Here is a 17380-nt window from a genome sequence, read left to right as displayed (position 1 = left end):
ATTTGTTCCTAACAAAGGTTCTTGCTGTTTTACACCCCCTGGGGCTGTTTAATTTCCCTCTACTGTTTTGGGAGTGAGGGGAAACAATCTAGAGATTTGCAATCCAGACTGCGCAACTTGGGGTTGGCTCGGCTTCTGGAATCCTGCTAAGCCCTTGACTTAGGGACTGTTCACTTTCCAAATGTCTTTTCTCAGTGGGACCAGCTAACCCCTCAAAATCAGTGCTAAGCTGGAGAGTAGTAGAGGGGGGAAAATTTAGTGTGTCCAGGTGCTTCCTACAAAGGAACCAAGTGTTCTTTGAACCATAGATGGGCAAACCCTGATACTTTCTCTCCTATGAATTCAAGGGTTTTCCAGGAGTAGCTAACAGCTGCCACATCACATAGACCTCAAGCTTCTAGTAAAACTGCTGGTTGATCGTCAGGCCCAACATACGATGTTTGGGAAGCAGCAGGGATTTGCTAAAGGCAGTTGTTCCAGGTTCTTCCGTGTTTCTGCTGGCCAAGAAATAAGCTATTTTGAGCATTACAGCGGAGGAAGTCCAGTCAGCCAACTCCTCAGTTAAGACTTCGCTAAGGGCTTTTCTTCAGCATTGACTTGAAGAATGATGGACTCTGAAAACTCCTGGCTATCCTACCATCAGCTCTGCCTTGCACTGTGGTTATCAACTTTCAGAAGAAGGCAAACGCTGATAGTGAGCTCACAACGTTTGACCTCGTCTGGTTTTTCTAAGTTATTTTGTATATTTCAGCAGCAAAACCAAACTGGGTCTTCAGCTTTATCCCTGTTTCTTGTAAGGGAAGAGCCTTTATACAATTGGACACATTTTGGTTTTTCCTCATTGAGAATTTTAACCCTCTTTTATATTTCTACAGTAATTTGTAAACATATTTATTTTTGCCTGATTTTTTTAAGAAGGAGGGAAGTGTAACATTAAAGTTGGGGAGGGAATCGGAAGGGAGGCAGCTTTACTTGGTGACGGTGTTCATGTTCACGCTCTTGCCACTTCCACTGAGAATGTGTGGAATCTTCTGGGCTTTCTGCTTGTCCTGCAGCACCATCACTGTGCTCAGGGGGCACATCACTAGAGCTCATTCTTCATTTGCTGCTCCGTCTTCACCTGACCTGAGCCTTTCCTGAGAAGTAGGGGGACAGCTACCAGAAAGCCACCTTGGGTGTGAGTTTCTGGCCTTTGTGGTCCATGTATTCAGTCTTAACATTGGGCCTGAAGCAGTCTTTCTCCTTGAAGTCTTGGGTGAAACAGGTGGGTACTCTTCCCACCTGGTGTACTTGTCCATAATAGCCATCATGTCCTTGATGCTGTACATAGCTGAGTGCAGGGACTTGTTGGGGACCTTCTGCATTGCGGCCACTAGCCAGCCCTTTGTTCTGACATGGGAGCAGGGCTATGGAGAAGGCAGAAAAGTCCTGCTGCTGCTTCTCATTCATTCATTCCTTCTCATTCATTGATCATGCTCTAGCTGACATTCTCTTCTCTGTCCACTTTGGAGTTACCGCTGGCCGAGCACTCCTTGTCCTGTTCAAAGCCCATGAGGGGATAGCTTGCAGCTGGGGATGTCCCCCAAGGTGTAGCAAAATTGAGCTGGTTGAACACAACCCCCCTTTCTGCTCAGGATCTTCCTCTTTCCAGTTCTGCTAGCAAGATTCCAGCTTCTTCACAATCTCCACCATCTTGCTGTCTCAGCTGGCATCCATTCTCCAGCTACTTCTGTAGCTCCAGCTTCACCTCGTCCTTGTCACAAGTATGTCCATGTCCTCTGCAGGTGTTGTCCTACAGCAGAGGCTGCACCATGAGCTCTTCTCATCCTCCAGGGCTGCCTCCTCCACTTGGGGCACTCAGCTCCCACCCGAATCCTGCAGTCGAACCAAAGTCCCTATCCCAAATTGGCCCCCAAGATGCAACAAGTCATTTGCGCACACTTCCACTTTCCTCTTGCAGACTTTCTTCATCTTCCATGGTCCTTTTGAAGGTGACCATCTCTGGTGGGAGGCACAAAGGGTGAGTGGAGGCCCTGTGGGTCTCAGAGACAGCCTGCAGCTGCATCGTGGCCCAGATCTCTTCCCACTCACATTCCCACAGGTCACTGGCCATGCTGCCCTAGGAAGAGTATGGCTGCTCCCCCTCCAGCTCCTCGACTAACTTGGCCATGATAGACTGAAGTTTTTGCTATTATGCCAAGTCCTCTGTGATCTTGTTCTCCGCATAGGGCAGATAGGCTGCTGCTTCCAGAGCTCCATGTTCTCTGCCCACTCATCCACCTGGTTTGTGTTCACCAGCACATCCTCCTCCTGCAGCATACCTAGGTCCTTGAGGGTGAGGACCAGTCTTCCCTGCTCAGAGGGAATCAATGGCATGCTCCATTGTGTGGCCCTGCAGCTCCTCAGCACTGTTCAGATCCTGCTACCTCTGAAGCTCCTCCACGTGTACTGATGCCAGTATTCTTGGTCCATGCCCAACAAGAGCTTGGCTTTTTGTCAAGCTCTCTTCCTACATGCTGACTCCTCTCAATCCAGGATGCAGTGTTGGCAACCCTGGGGTCAACTTCTCCCAGTGATTTTTTTTTTTTTTTTTTTTGGTACCGGGGATCGAACTCAGGTCTCTGTGCTTGCCCAGCAGGTGGTGAAACCACTGAGCTAAATCCCTGGCCCCAACCAGTGTTTTTCATCTTCCCCAACTTTTGATTTGGCAGGTGCTTTTCCTTGGCAGCGGCCAGCTTTTGTTTCTCATGCTGTTGCAAGGCCACAGAATTGACATTGGCCACTACAGGCTCCTCCCTGGTGCCTGCCTCTTTCTCCATGACCTTGACCTCTAAGGGTTTCAGCCCCAACTTTGCCTGGAGTTTACTGGCCTCCTAGATGCTGAATGATTAGCATCTATCTCCTGAGCTATTTTTGGAGCTGGCAGCAGCCTCATAGCGGTCACTCTCCCCACTTCACACCCTGTCCCTGTACAGGGCTCAGGCTGGCTGCAATCCTGGCCATGGGTGCCTCTATAGGCCTTGGCTTCTGACCCGCGCCACCTCATGATACTGGCTCTGCTTCTAATCTTCACTGCTGCCACTCTGGTGCTTTTTTTCCCTATGCAGTGTCACCCCTGGGCTGCCTCTCCGCGGTGCTTTTATAACAACCCCATGGTGCTACCTCTGCCCAGAGCCGGTACCTCTCCCCCAACTACTTCTAGGAATACATGGCAGCTGCTGTCCTATTGCCAGAAATCGAGTGGTTACTTCCAACAGGAGTCTTTTTTTAACTTTTCAGGTCAAAATTTTTATATTGCACTTATTTGTCAAAATAAAAATTCTCACATAATGCTGGTGTGGTAGCTTTCTGTTGCGGTGACAATAACTGACATAAATCAACTTCAAGGAAAAAAGGTCTGACTCAAAGTTTCTGTCCATGGTCCATGGCTACCTAGATCCATTGTTTCTGGGCATATGGTGAGGCACTTCATGTTGGGAGCATGTGGTGAAAAAAAGCTCATTTCAAGAAGGCTAGGAAACAAAAGGGGCAGGCAACAAAATATACCTTTCAAAGCATACTTCCTTATTTCCTCCAACTAGGCCCCACGTCCTAGTTTTCACTACCTCCCAACAGCTTAAGGCATGTATCCATTGAGGGCAGAGTGTTGATCCAACTACCTCCCATCTCTGAACACTGATGCACTCAGACTACACCTCTGACACAGCTTTGGGAGGGCATCTAACAACCAAAGCAATACAGCTTGTAGCTCTGAGCTACTGCCTCTTTGTACTCAATAAAGCTCGCTCCTAGGGCTGGGGGATTTAGCTCAGTGGTTCCACCGCCTGCCTCACAAGCAGAAGGACCCAAGTTCAATCCCTGGTACCAAAAAAAAAAGAAAAAGAAAAAAAGCTGGCTCCTTACACCAATCTCAGAAGGGCTGGAGATAGAAATGGTTTAATCAGTGTGGTTCAAAAACAGGATAAAGGTGTCCCAGCTACCTGGACTGTGGAATACAGAATGTACTTCTCAGTGGCATAACTTATTGTAGAGACGAGGCAGGGTCTGTGGTGAACTACCTGGCTGAGTGAGCAAGCAAGCTAAGGCTAAAAACCAAAAGCTTGCTTCTTCAGTGCACCCATTTTAGCTGGCAGGCCATGGAGAATTGTAGTCAAAGTGAAACAATGAAAAGCAGAGGGTAAACTTCTCTCCCAGTGCGAAGGTAACACAAGGAGTGACAAACAGCCCTCTCAACCCATTTATTAAAGAAACAGTAAGAAAAGATACAATGCAGGAAAAACACCAACCATCCTTCACATCAGGCTGAACAAAGCACAGTGATTTCTCCCCTTCTCCCCCCACCCCCACCCTAATTTCCATCCACACCAGTTTAAAGTTTGAGGTTTTTGGATAGGGAGTACCAGTGGAGAGGGAGTCAGATGAACACAGCAGCCTTAAACATGGCCACCTCTAAGTCCAGGAGAAAGGAGCCGCAGGCCTAGTCAGTCAAGCAGAAATTTATCTGGTGGGTTGAAGTGGTTGTCCACCTCCCTGTTCTGTGTTCAAGCCCCCAGGGAAAGGTCTGGCAGTAGGTGACCAGGTCCAAGCTGCCCATGTCAGAGCTATTGAAGTATGGTCCGTTCACCAATGCAACATCTCTAGAGCAGTGAGCTTGATTCTCCAGTGGGGAGCAGGGGATTACACATACACTGGGACCAGGCCAATGTATCCCTGAGGAAAAGTCCACAAGAACAATTCAAGAAACTGGTAAGAAACAAAGGGCAGAAAGCTGTGGAACAAAAGCACAGCAGGCTTCTGAAAGGCCCAAGTTCCTTTCTCGAGGCAAGTTATCATTCCCAACTTTTCAGTCCATGTCCCACAAATAACATTTCACCTTCAGTCAAGAAAAAAGCAGAGAAAAAAGATAGTTCTTCTGAACTTGAGTCTCAGCTAAGTTCTTCAGACAGTAGTAGCTCTGTATGTAGATACAGAGCTCTTTACCTAAAGAGACAGTCCCTGCCCAGAACCACAGTGGAAAACAAATGGTCCTGGAGGGAAGGTGGTGTTTAAGGGGGTAACATTCCATTTGGGTACATTGTAGCCATTGGCCCCCCTGGTCTGGAGAAAGCAGGTGGGTTTGTGCCAGGGAGGTTTCCCACCCTAGGAAATGGGACCACACTCTTGGCAACAGGGCCATTCATCCTTGGAAACGAAGCTGGGTTTAGACCCAGGGTTCCTGTTGGCCTTCCAAAAGGAGCTGGGTTGATACCCATAGGGCCTGCTGGAGAAGAGCCCAGATGCCCACCAGCCGACCTGGGGAAAGCAACTTGACCTGGGCCTAAAGGACCAGTAGACCTTGGGAAGGCAGCTGGACTTGGACCCTGCAGGCCAGTGGCCCTTGGGAAGTTAGCTGGGTTGGGGAATAGAGGCCCAGAGGCTCGTGGGAAAATTGCTGGACTTGAGCCCTGGAGGCCAGCAGACCTTTGGAAGGTACCTGGGTTTGAAGCCAATGTCCCAGAAGACTGAGAGAAGGCAGTTGGGTTCAGTCCCCCTGAACTTGTCCCCCTGGGAAAGGGATTGGCATTCACCCCCATGGGGCCACCTGGCCTTGAGAAATGAGCTGCATTAGGGCCAATGGGGCCAGGAGCCCTTGACATGGGAGATGGAGTTGGCCCTGGAAGGCCAATTCCTCGAGAGCTAGGACCTGTGTTTGGGCCTAGGGGGCCAGGTACTCTTGTCATGGATGATGGGCTTGTGCCCATGTTTCCAGAAGCCTGTGAGAAAGAAGCAGAATTTGCTCCTAAAAGGCCTGCTGCTCTTAGAATTGGGGCAAGATCCAGGCTTTGGGGTCCAGCCATTCTTAAGTTAAGACCAGATCCTGTGCCTAAGAGGCCACCTGCTCTGGTGTCCAGATTTGGACCTGGACCCAGGCCTCCTGCCCTTGGGTTGGGCCCAAGACCTGGACCCACACCACTTGCTCGTGGGTTGGGCCCTGGGCCTGGGCCTGGGCCTGGAAACATACGTGACCTAGGGGCAGGGTTTGTACCTAAAAAGCCTGATCTCAGATTGGGATTTGGTCCAGGGCCCAGACCAACTGGCCTAGGATTAGGAGGACCATTCCCAGAAGACAACAAGACACCTGATCTCAGACTGGGTCCAGATCCAGGTCCCATGGGGGCACCACTTCTGGGGTCAGGACTTGCTCCCAGGAGACCCCCTGTCCTTGGATTGGTCATAGGGCCTGGGCCTGGGAGACCTCCTAATCTGGGGTTAGACATAGGACCTGGGCCCGGAAGAGCGCCTGTTCTAGGGTTTAGAGCTGGTCCTGGTCCTGGACCCAAAAGGCCACCCGGCCTTGGGAAAGATGCTGTGCCTGTGCCAGTAGGATTTATCCCTCTTGGAAAAGAAGCCATGCTTGGGTCACGAGCACCACCAGGAAAAGGTGCTGGATTTGAAGCCAATGAGCCTGATGAAGATGGAAAAGATGGGTTCCTTGGAAATGGGGCCAGATTTCCACCAAGAGAACTGGCTGCCATAAGGAAAGGATCCGAGTTCATGCCTAATGGGTGGCCTGTGTTCAGAACAGGACCCCCCTGTGGTCCTAGGGAACTGTCAAGCCGTCCTCGAGGTGGCAGTGGTGCACGAGTCCAAGGAGTTGGCCGCTCTCTAGGGAAAATCCGGGGTTCTTTCATACTTTCTTGGGGACGTTGGTGATAATGGGCTTGGGGCGGGTCTTGAAAAGGATCTTGTCTTTGATGAGTGCTGTCACCAGGTACCGGGTGGTGCCAGGGTCGTGGCCAAGCTCATCACAGTCCTGTTCCCCAGGAGTGTGTTTGATAAGAACTGCAAAAGGCTTCTCCAGGTGGATGATTTTCCCATACAGGATATGATGCCCCACGATCAGCACTGGAATTCCCTTTGACAGAAGAACAACAAGATGCCTGAGGTTCAGGGAGAGACCATTCCACTTTAGATGGCTTCTAAAGCTACTCCTGGCACCCCCACTCCCTGATCTGGTTCTACCACTGTTGAGTAGAAACACTGGACAAACCACCCTCTGCCCTTTTTAACTTTTTCCTGCTCCATGTATGAAAATGTCCATTTTTAGAAACGTTACCTTTCCAGATTCCCCAAAGCTGAATTTCTCTGCTACTGCCGACATGGGGGAAGAACAAGCAGATAGCTCTGCAGATTAGCTAGACCTTGAATAACAAACCTGAGGGCAGTCCTCACTCTGGGTCCTGGGAGCACCACCTTGGTGTGGCTTGCTTTCCTGAGTCATTAGGCAGGGAAAGAAAACCCCCTCACCTCAGTGGTGTAATGTAGGTCTCCCAGGAGGTTTCCAGCTAATCCAGTGCTGTAGCGAGCCTCGATCTCCCCCTGTAGCTCCATCAGCACCCATTCTGCCAGGCCTTCAGCCCCCGCACTGCAAGCAAAGGGCTGGCGGTTACAATATTTTTGAGGGGTGAAGGATGAGTAGAGTCCTACACCACCATTCAAGGCCCAAAGGAACTCTGTTGAGCACAAATTCTTGGGAAATTGGGCAGTGCTAGGCACTGAACTAGAGATCTTAATGCAAAGATTTATGCAAGATGTACCCAAAGACCCTGATTCTTCCAGAAAAATGTGAAACCTGTGTATAATCATTCAAGCTAAATAAAAATCTCAAAATGTACTAACCTGGAAATAACAATCTGCACCATGAGCTTTCTTTCTTTAAAAAGCAAGTGAAAATAGACTGTAGAGAAAAAAAGAAAAAAATCAGGATAATGATGACAGTTAATATCAAAATGACAGCTAGTTCTCATTTATTGTTTGACAGGGACTTTTTTAAGTGCTTTAGACACACATTACTTTGCTTCCCTAACAGTGTCATAAGGTGTAAGCTTTCTGATTGTGTACATGAGATAAGGTTGCTAAAGATTATCAACAGCTGGGCTGGGGAAGTAGCTCAGTGATCAAGTGCTTGCCTCCTGAGCTACACCCTGGGTTTTTGACATTCAGATTGTGCACGTTTATGCAGGTACACACATACAATCACCAGCAGTCAACTCAATTTGGAAAATAGGTACTGTAACTGTACTCAAAACCAGAGACAGAGTATGAACCCAGGACATAGTGCAGAGACCACTCTTGGTTTTTTTGCAGCACTAGGGATGGAACCTAGGGTCTTTTGCATGTTAGGCAAGTGCTCAACAAATGAGCTATCCTCCCAATCCTTCTGGCTGGCCTTAAACTTGTGCTCTTCCTGCCCCAGCCTTCCAAGCAGCTGGTATTAAAGACATGCACTGTCATGCCTGGCTCAGGATACCTTTGACCACAAATGTTAACTTGTCTTTCTTGAGGTATCCTATTTTCTCCCCTGTACATTTCTATTTAAAAAGGAACTGTTAGATTTGATTGATCTGAAAGAGTCCTTCTAACAACTCCAATGAATGGCTAAGCTGACTTCTGATGTGACTGTCAACATATGCTTTGACCACCTTTCATTTTTACTTTTTTAGATTTTTCACAGGGTCTCACTATGTAGTTCAGGCTGGCCTTGAACTCATGGGGATCCACCTGCCTAAGCCTCCTGCGTGCTGGGACTACAGGTGTCTGCCATCACGGCCAGCTACCACCTTTCATTTAGAAACGAAAATACTCCAACAGGGAGAGAATTAGATTCATTTTATACAACAGCACCACCTCGTGGCAAGTGTGGGCTACTCTACAAGAACAGCTAAAATGGGAGATTTTGCTTGGGGACAATTGACTTTATTTGTACTTTTGTCTTTCTTGGAAAGGACAGAATTCATAGTGGGTTCAGGAGATGGTGGACCAAAATTACAGCTTATGCTTAAGCCCTTCAAATGTACTTTTCATATGAAGGTTAGTGGAAGGCTGTTCAGTATTTACCAACTGTAGTGTGGAAAGTTAATAGGTATAATTGTGCTCAAGCTTAGCAAATACTTGATTAAAATAGTAAACATGTTTCTCTACTGATATGTTAATCTTCATTTTAGATCTCTGGAGAAAGGTAGTATAGCTTGTATAGACTTATAGGATGACTACTCCCATAGCGCCTAACACACTGGGAACATAAAAGTTGGTCAACTCACTTGGACTTCAACTAGAAAGAAGTAGCAGCTAATATGTTTTGAATTTGTATTATAGACTGGATCCTGTGCACATACTGTGGTGATATCTCAATTAACATGACAAATGCTGGGGATTTAGCTTAGTGGTTCCGGCGCCTGCCTCGAAAGTGCAAGGTCCCAAGTTTGATCCTGGGTACCAAAAAAAAAAAAAGCCGGGGATTCAGCTCAGTGGTTCTGCCACCTGCCTTGCAAGTGCAAGGACCCGAGTTCGATCCCAGGTACCAAAAAAAAAAAAAAAAAGACATCCATGATATACAAGTATCTATTTTCCAGATGAGACTCAGGCATACAGAGATTAAGTCATTTGCTTGTTAAGTGGTTCTCATACAGTAAGTATGGTAGAGCCAAGATAGAAACCTAGGCTATCTGACCATCTACACTCATAATATTACTACCCAATTCTGCCTTCCCAAAGGAAAAAACCAAGTGTCAGTGAGAATGAATAGGAATAAAGGCATTAGGCAGGCACTGCACACTTGTAAGTTCTGGTCAGAACGGCAAAAGGGCACCAGGTAACATCCTTGAAAAAGCCAGAACTACTGTAGCAGCATACATAGGCTGTGGTCCTGAGAACAGACATTAACACCAGCTCTGAGGCCTTCATACAAAGAGTTCCCACCATTACCATCAACAGAATCTAAAGTACTTTTTTTTGTTTTGTTTTCGAGACAGGATCTTGCTGTGTAGTTCAGGCTGACCTTGATCTATGGAGCCCAGGCTAGCCTCGAACTCACGGCAATGCTCCTGCTTCAGCCACTGAAGTGCTGGGATTATAGGCATGTGCCATCATGCCTAGCAAAAGTACTTTTAAAGTCCTTTTCCTCTTAGGTTTCTTGGAAGTGAAAGTAAGTCTAAATTAAAAGGTCTAAGTTCTGGTTTGGCCTTCAAATATAGACTCTACTGTGTGATCACACACAAGTAATTTATTATCTATCATGATAATAACCAGATTATGACTCACTGAACTATTTTATTTTTTATTTTATTTTATTGGTACCGGGGATCGAACTCGGGACCTTGTGCTTGCAAGGCAGGTGCTGGAACCACAGAGCTAAATCCCCGGCCCTCACTGAACTTCTTTTTTTTTGGGGGGGGGGTACCAGGGATCGAACTCGGGACCTTGCGTTTGCAACACAGGCACTGGAACCACTGAGCTAAATCCCCGGCCCCCTCACTGAACTATTTTGATGATGAAATATAACACATGCCAAATTGCTTTAAAGATTAAGTTCTATTGGGAAGAGCTAATTTCCTAGAGGACAAGAAGAGCAAATGACCATTTGATAACTTTGCCTATGATTTAGAAAATGAGCCGTAGATCAAAAAACTCAATAATGCAAACAGACTGAGAAAGGGTTCCTATAAATAACCCTTTGATGACTAATAATACAGTACATGTTATGGCAAAATAAAGTGGTTTAAGAGAAGCAACAAAGTATTCACATAGGTGAACATCTTCTGGGAAGCTCAGGGTTGGGAAGGAGACAGACCCTATACTCTGACAATCAAAATCAATCTTACGTTTTTTGGCCACAGGTTTGAGATGGTATGTTTAGGAAAAGTGGATACAGAAATATTTTCAGTACATTCCACTTCCTGGACAGTCTCCTGTTAGAACAGAAATTCATAATGGTGCCCTATATGGGCAAATGAAAATAAGACATTTGATTGCCTGGACAGACTGGCACTTGTATACTAGTCCTTGGGGCTTCAAACCCTGAGACCAGATTTTGCTATGTTGCCCAGGTTGGGCTCAAGTGACCCACCTTCCTCAGCTCCCCAAGTAGCTGGGACTGCACAAACACACCACAGTGCCTGGCTCTGAGTACATCTAGTGGCACTGGCAAGCATCTAGCAATATCTTGAAAATAAGAATTTTGTGTCCCACAGTCTTGCCATTCTGTACCTCACCATTCCATACTGTACCCTAACAAGAGGGTAAAAACTTGTTCCTTGCTAGATCTACTGGGATGCTTCAGAATCATATACAAATGATGTGCAAGCCCGGCTGGTAGGAGTCTAGTGCAGAAGAACCTATGAACTGATCTGGCAACACTTATGTCTTATGTATACATCAGTGTATTTACTAAGCTATTAAGAAATATGGGGCCAGGCATGGTGGCACACACCTATAATCCCAGCACTTGGGAAGCTAAGGCCAGCCTGGGCTACACAGGTCAAGGACAGCCTGTACTAAAAGGGAGACTGTCTCAAAGAAACATGGGGTATAACATCCCTTTAGTGAATCTAAATTCTACTTTAAGTGCTTTAAAATATCATACATTCTATTATTCCTGTTGTTGTTCTGTGAGATTTTTAGGCTACTCTCCTCTTGGCCAGAGTAGGTTTCTCTGGTTACTTAACTGAAGATACAGCTGATGGAGGTGGCAGAGACTATGAATATATATTTCATTTAGTGTGCAGCTGATTAAAAAGGATATAAGTACATGAAGCTCAATCTGTCTCCACTCACTTGAGAGAAGAAAAAACTTAGAAAAACAGATGGGGAATAAGTATAATACAAGTTGAGCATCCCTAATCTGAAAAATCTGAAACTTTTTGAGCATCATGTCAGTACTCAAAAGGTTTCAAATGTCAGAGCATTTTGGGTTTTCAGATTACACAAGTTCAATAGTTAAGTCTATGCAAACATTCCTAAATCTGAAAAATTCCAAATCTTGAACACTTTTGATCTGAGCATTTTGGGTTAAGTGCTACTTAACCTGTGTAAGTCAAATCCCGTTGGTAATAACAAATAGAATAACAGTACAATGAAAATTCTCTATATAACAAAAAGATTTCTGTATCTTGAATCTCAACTCATTCTAACAACCCTAACAATGGACAACTAAAGGAATTTCTAGTTCTTTGCTCTAAGATTTGACTTGTTTAGAAATCACAGCTGTATCAAGAGCAAAGATTGGAAGGCACCGAGTTACTGGAAGAGCTTCCTAGTAACCCTCTACAGAGGCCAGTTCAATCTTAGATTTGCCTACAACCAACTAACATGTTTGTGGTTACCAACAATAATTCCAGATTGACAAGGTAAACTGTAGAGCCAGAGAGAAATTTTTTTTTTTTTTTTGGTACCAGGGATCAAACTCGGATCCTTCCGCTTGCAAGGCAGGCGGCGGAACCACTGAGCTAAAATCCCCAGCCCCTTGGGAGAAATTTTTGTGATGTAACTTTTCAAAAAAGATTGTTCAAATCACGATATTTCAGAGTGGAGTCAGTCTCATAGGCCATAACCAGTGTACAGCCCAGGAGAAATGGAAAGATGGTGGGAAAACTAAACCTCTTTCCTCTGTAATAAATTATGCTCTCTGCCCTCAATCTCTTAAGATGTGGGAAAGGTTTGTATTTGTTTTTTCTAGGCTAATAAACAATACAAATTCTATATGCTTAGATTACCTTATTTCTGTAAATAAAAGTATAAAAAAATACCCTTTGTTTCAATTTAACTCAACTTTTTTTTTTTTTTTGGTACCAGGGATCGAACTCAGGTCCTTGCACTTGCGCAGCAGGTGGTGAAACCAGAGTTAAATCCCCTGCCTCTCAACTTTATTCTTTAAAAAAGACCTTGTCCCCACATTTTAAGTTACGGTCGAGGCTGCAGGTAAAGTCAAGACTTGGTTTTCAGGACAGTGGTAAATGACAAGGCCTCTGAACAAATCATACAGCAACAAAGAAACTAGGATTCAAAGAAGTGGGAACCCTAAACAAAACTCAAAACCTTTGGATAGAATCAGACCAATCTGAGCTATACCTTGTCTTTTGGTTTCTATCGTTATTTTGAACTATTATAATTTTTTTTGAGACAGGGTCTTGCTATGTAGTTAAGGTTGGCCTTGAGATTATGTATCCCAGGATGGTCTCCAACTGTGATCCTCCAGCCTCAGCCTCCCCAGTGCTAGGATTACAGGCCCGCATCACCTTGCTCAGCTTGAACTATTCAAATCTGATAAAGAACCTGACAGATCAAAGCATCAGTACCATGTGACTTCTTCAGCTATCTATGCACAGCTTATCAATAGAAAAAAGCTCCATTTCTCACAGAAGTTATTTTTTTCTGAACACTTCTGGATTCTCTCACTTCATCCTGAAAACCACACTATGAGGTGTTCTCACTTCCTTTTAGAGATGAAGAAACAGGCTGAGATGTTAAAGGTTAAGCAACTGATCAGACAGCCAGTAAGTGGCAGAGCTAGGATGTGGAACCTAACCTCTTTACATCATGGTCTCTCTTGTAGTCCTCCTTTCACTCAGCCCTGTCATAATGTTACCCTGATTCTCATCTCTCACAAAGAAGCAAATAAGTAACCTTGTAACTTGTCACCCAAGTGGTTAATACATCCTGAGGTAAGCAATTAAAAGCAGTGAGCTTTAGGGCTGGGGATTTAGCTCAGTGGTTCCGGTGCCTGCCTCGAAAGCACAAGTTTGATCCCCGGTACCAAAAAAAAAAAAACAAAAGCAGTGAGCTTTATAAATACATACACACATACACACATACATACATACATACATACAGTAAGCTTGCTCTTCACTTAATCCATAGGGTTTTTTTTTTGAAACCTCTAGGTACTAACTCAATGACACCTTCAGTATCAAAAACTTTTATCCTAAATCTCTGCTCCTCAGTATTAAAACAAAGCCAAAAGGATAGATGCTCCTTGTCATGGGTTCATTCTAACCTTTGACAAAACAATTCTTTTATCCTCTACTCTCTGAATTATTAAATTTGTTAGGAGTTTTAAAGGTAACAGCCTGAGCAATAACCCTCATAATGCTGTTTCCAAGATAAAATGTGGTAGAAGTGTTATATGTAATATATAACCATACTTAATAAAAAAAGGCTTTGACTTAATGATTTAACCTAACTACAAATAACTAAACTTTTCTACAGCTAAACAATGTTTTACAAATTTTTTTTCTTTTCTGACACAGGCTTGCTATGTAGCCCAAACTGGCCTCAAACTTGTAGCAATCCTCCCAAGTGCTGAGATTATAAGCATGAGTCAACACCTGTTCTCAATGCCTTATATATTTCCATTAGAACATTTCCAAGCATTTTGTATTTTCTTTTGGTCCTGGGGAATGAACTAAGGGCCTTGCACATCCTAGGCATGTGCTCTTCCAGTATTTTTTTTTTTTAAGAAAGGGAATTAGGCATTTATTTCCAAACTTTGATTTAAAAAATTCATGATTTAAAAAAACTGGAGTTGAGACTGGGGATGTAGCTCAGTGGCGCCACATCTGCTTGGCAAGGGCAAGGTCCTGAGTTCAATTTCGGCTAAGTGTGTGTGGGAGACCTGGAGTGGAGGCTGGGCACGATGGGGAATGCCTGTAATCCCAGAAGGATCAAGGAAGTTCAAAAGCAACATAGTGAGACCCTGTCTCAAAACAAAAAAAACCCCCTGAAGTCATAACCATTTAAAAATGTAAATAAATCAGTATGTTTTAAAATAATTAAATGCAAGGCACAATATATCTGCAAACTGCCAGGTCTACAGTATTTATTTAGCTTTTGTTTGGTCCTGGAGGGGTCTGTATTTTGTTTAGTGATAGAACTAGTCAAGCCAACCTAGATTTATTTCACAGTATGTGTGACAGTGACCGACATAACTTCATAAATTTCTCTATCAATAAATTGGGCATAAAGCACCTACCTCAGCAGGTAATGAATGAGAATGAGGTAATAAACACTGAACTTTCAGTACAGTGCCTAACAAAAGGTAATCCTTGAACCAAGAGGCTATTGATTACCTGGAGAAACTTGGGATTTTCTTAGTATATATCTAGTAAAATCCCATTTACACATTAAACTATATAAATCATTTGAATGTTTAAAAGGGACTCAAAAATCCTATAAAAGCAGATCTACAGAGTAAAATTAAGTTCCCACAATTTAAACTGGACATGGTGGCACTGTAATCCCAATAGTTGGGAGGCTGAGGTAGGAGGATCACTGGGACTTCAAGGTCAGCCTAGGCTACATAAGGAATTCAAGGTAGCCTGAACTACATAACGAGACGCTGTATCAAACGCACACCCCCCAAAAAAGTTTACACAATTGAACAATTCAAACACTGAAGTGAAGGTTCACCAAACCACTTCAGAGATTAGGCTCTGAAATTTCTTTGAATAGGGTAACTACTTCTCTATGTGCATTTCCATTAAATGAACTGAGGAAGTTTTATTCACAAATGAATACATATTACTTTTATTAGCAGTGTTACTGTGGTTTTGCGACTGAAGGGTATGGCCTTAGTTTTGAAGAGGATCTTGTCTCTTGATAGGCTTATGTTACTAAGTCTACAATCCTGTTTTTAAATGACACTTGCTCCCCTCCAAAAAGGGGCCACGAAGGGTAGGTGGAACTGAATGCTTCCAAACTTTTCATGAGTGAAGAGTGTGTTCAAAAACGTGTGTAGATGCTATGCATACATGTACTTTCCCATCACATTTCAGGATTCCCAGTTGGAGGGAATCAGTTACTGGTATTTGTAGGGTGGAAAAGATGGCTTCAGTCGATTTGAGTTACTCCAGTTTTCTCCATCTTCTTCTACTCTGAAGCCCCATCTCAGCCTGTCCTCCCCTTACTAACATGACACCCTACTTCCCCCCAAGCCCCTTCCCTAGTCCTGCTCAGGGTCTCCCATCTATGCTGTCTTCTCCAGCCTGGCCCGCTCCCACCCTTCCAATTACAGAGACACAAACTCTTCCTATTTCTTATCTCGCCCACTTTCTGGAACTCCTCCATCTGCTTCCCCACTTTCCTCCAATCCCCTCCCAACTACCCCTAGACTTTTGCTGGAACCATTTACCAATGTTTTGCCCCTTAACCTACCTCCCAAGAAAACTATTCTCTTCCCTCTTATTCCTTAAACCTCCTCCCTCCACTCTTCCCACCGTAATGGTTGTTCCAAATCATTCTCCCTCCTCCCAAAGACTCTTTAAACGGCCTTTCTTCTATCACCCTTAGAATCCAAACTGTCCCCAGTCCCCAAGTACTTCGTTCCTCCAGGACCCCACCCCACGCATCTCTAGGCTTTATGCCACCCACAAAAGCTGGGCTCACTCTCCAACCACCCTCCAAATCATTTCTCCTAACAACAGTATGCCCCCAAACTCCCGTGATTTAAAATAAAATGTCCCCTAGAACAAACCTCGCAGTTCAAACACCCCCCACCCCGACCCCAAGAGGTCCTCTTCTGCTATTCCCGCTACTTTCTGGGTGCCAGTACCACTCCACTCCCGCAAGCCTCGCAGGCTGGGCTCCCTCCCAACCCCGGGAAGAACCCCTTCCCGCACATACCTTGAGGTTCCGGCCCGCGCCGCCCCCTTCTCCGTCCTCTGCCCGCGCTCAGACACCCTTTCCTCCCTTCGCCAGCTCCGCTCGCTCGGCCTCTGCCTTCCCTCCGCCTCCCGCGCCCACATCGCTCCCTTCCCTCACGTTTCTCGGCCCTCCCAACTGGAGGACCCCCGTGAGCTCGCCCCCACCTCTGAGCGGCCCTCCCCGCTGCCCTCCCCCTGCCCGGCCACCCCTCCCCCGCCCTGCCGCTCTCCGCCCCTCGGCTCGCCATTCTTCTCCCCGAGTCGCGCGCACCGCCCGACCCCAGCTCCCTAGCTTCCCGCTCCCTCGCCCCCATCCCCGACTCAGACCTCGCTCCCCGCGGCCTCCCGTGTCCCCCACCCACGGCCTGACCTGCAATGGCGGCCGCCGAGCGCGGCGCCGCGCGGCCAACGGGCGACAACCGAACCTCCCGCCGCCGTCGCCGCCGCCGCGAGCACTGCCTGCGCACTTCCGTCCTCGCTCCACGAGTACTTCCGGGGCAGGGCTGGAGAGTGCGCGCGCGCACGTGGGGCCGGGGCGGAGAGAGGCGAGCTCCGGGGCAGGCAGGCGGAGGGCCTCAGGTGAGTTGGGGAAGGGTCGTGGGAAGCAAGTGCGGGAGCCGAGGGTGAAGAGGTTCCGCCAGCTCGGGGTCAGAGCCCCGCGGAGTTTGCCAGGTCCCTCCCGAGCTGAGTGGATGCTGCTCCGTAGACCTTGGGAAAGGGAAGGGGTGGCGAAGACCTCGCGTGGGATCTTCATGCGCTTGCCCGACCGGGCCGAATGCGCCTACTCTGACCGTGGATTCTTAACCTTGAAGGTAAACGAGGGGCAATCCAGAGTCCTGTCGCTTCCTACCCTTGAGCTCGTTTGCCTTGCCCCATCAGCCCCACGTCGCTACCAGTGATTTGCAAACTTAGCATTTTTTAGAGTT

At 46.2% G+C, this 17380-nt stretch overlaps 3 protein-coding genes and 1 pseudogene across 9 annotated transcripts in view; 1 reads left to right on the top strand and 3 right to left on the bottom strand.

The window, feature by feature from the left end:
* Positions 1–857: 857 nt before the first annotated feature.
* Positions 858–2985, bottom strand: LOC110348724 (U4/U6.U5 tri-snRNP-associated protein 1 pseudogene; annotated as a pseudogene).
* A 1238-nt stretch (positions 2986–4223) lies between these two features.
* On the bottom strand, positions 4224–6671 carry Derpc (DERPC proline and glycine rich nuclear protein). The gene has a single exon (XM_087213478.1). It carries the CDS (start codon positions 6669–6671, stop codon positions 5046–5048), a length of 1626 nt encoding a protein of 541 aa, XP_087069604.1. The 3' UTR covers positions 4224–5045.
* Positions 4224–17208, bottom strand: Chtf8 (chromosome transmission fidelity factor 8). 3 transcript variants are annotated; one of them, XM_004842960.4, is made up of 4 exons: positions 16825–16922; positions 7660–7717; positions 7288–7405; positions 4224–6895 (listed from the first exon to the last, which is right to left on the bottom strand). In XM_004842960.4, exons 2-4 carry the CDS (start codon positions 7680–7682, stop codon positions 6668–6670), a joined length of 369 nt encoding a protein of 122 aa, XP_004843017.1. In that variant the 5' UTR covers positions 7683–7717; positions 16825–16922; the 3' UTR covers positions 4224–6667. The 3 variants fall into 3 exon arrangements, 2 of the variants coding, with proteins under 2 accessions (XP_004843017.1, XP_087069717.1); XR_015452194.1 differs by having other exon boundaries at positions 6876–6895; positions 7288–7419; positions 16825–17208; XM_087213591.1 differs by lacking the exon at positions 7288–7405 and having other exon boundaries at positions 16825–17208.
* Utp4 (UTP4 small subunit processome component) overlaps positions 16944–17380 on the top strand; it is a 29518-nt gene continuing 29081 nt past the window's right edge. For 4 of the 5 annotated variants that reach the window (XM_087213263.1, XM_021256786.1, XM_087213186.1 and 1 more), the window contains exon 1: positions 16944–17033. The gene's annotated coding sequence lies outside the window, so the exon portion shown is untranslated. Of the gene's footprint in view, positions 17034–17125; positions 17267–17380 lie in introns of those variants that run through there. The other variant, XM_021256785.2, reaches the window with a different exon arrangement.

This window comes from Heterocephalus glaber, unplaced genomic scaffold, assembly GCF_053883595.1.
Source record: "Heterocephalus glaber isolate CG9 unplaced genomic scaffold, H.glaber_assembly_v1.0 deba00000071, whole genome shotgun sequence".
NCBI classification, from domain to species: Eukaryota; Metazoa; Chordata; class Mammalia; order Rodentia; family Bathyergidae; genus Heterocephalus; species Heterocephalus glaber.
This window is presented reverse-complemented; position numbering and strand designations above follow the sequence as displayed.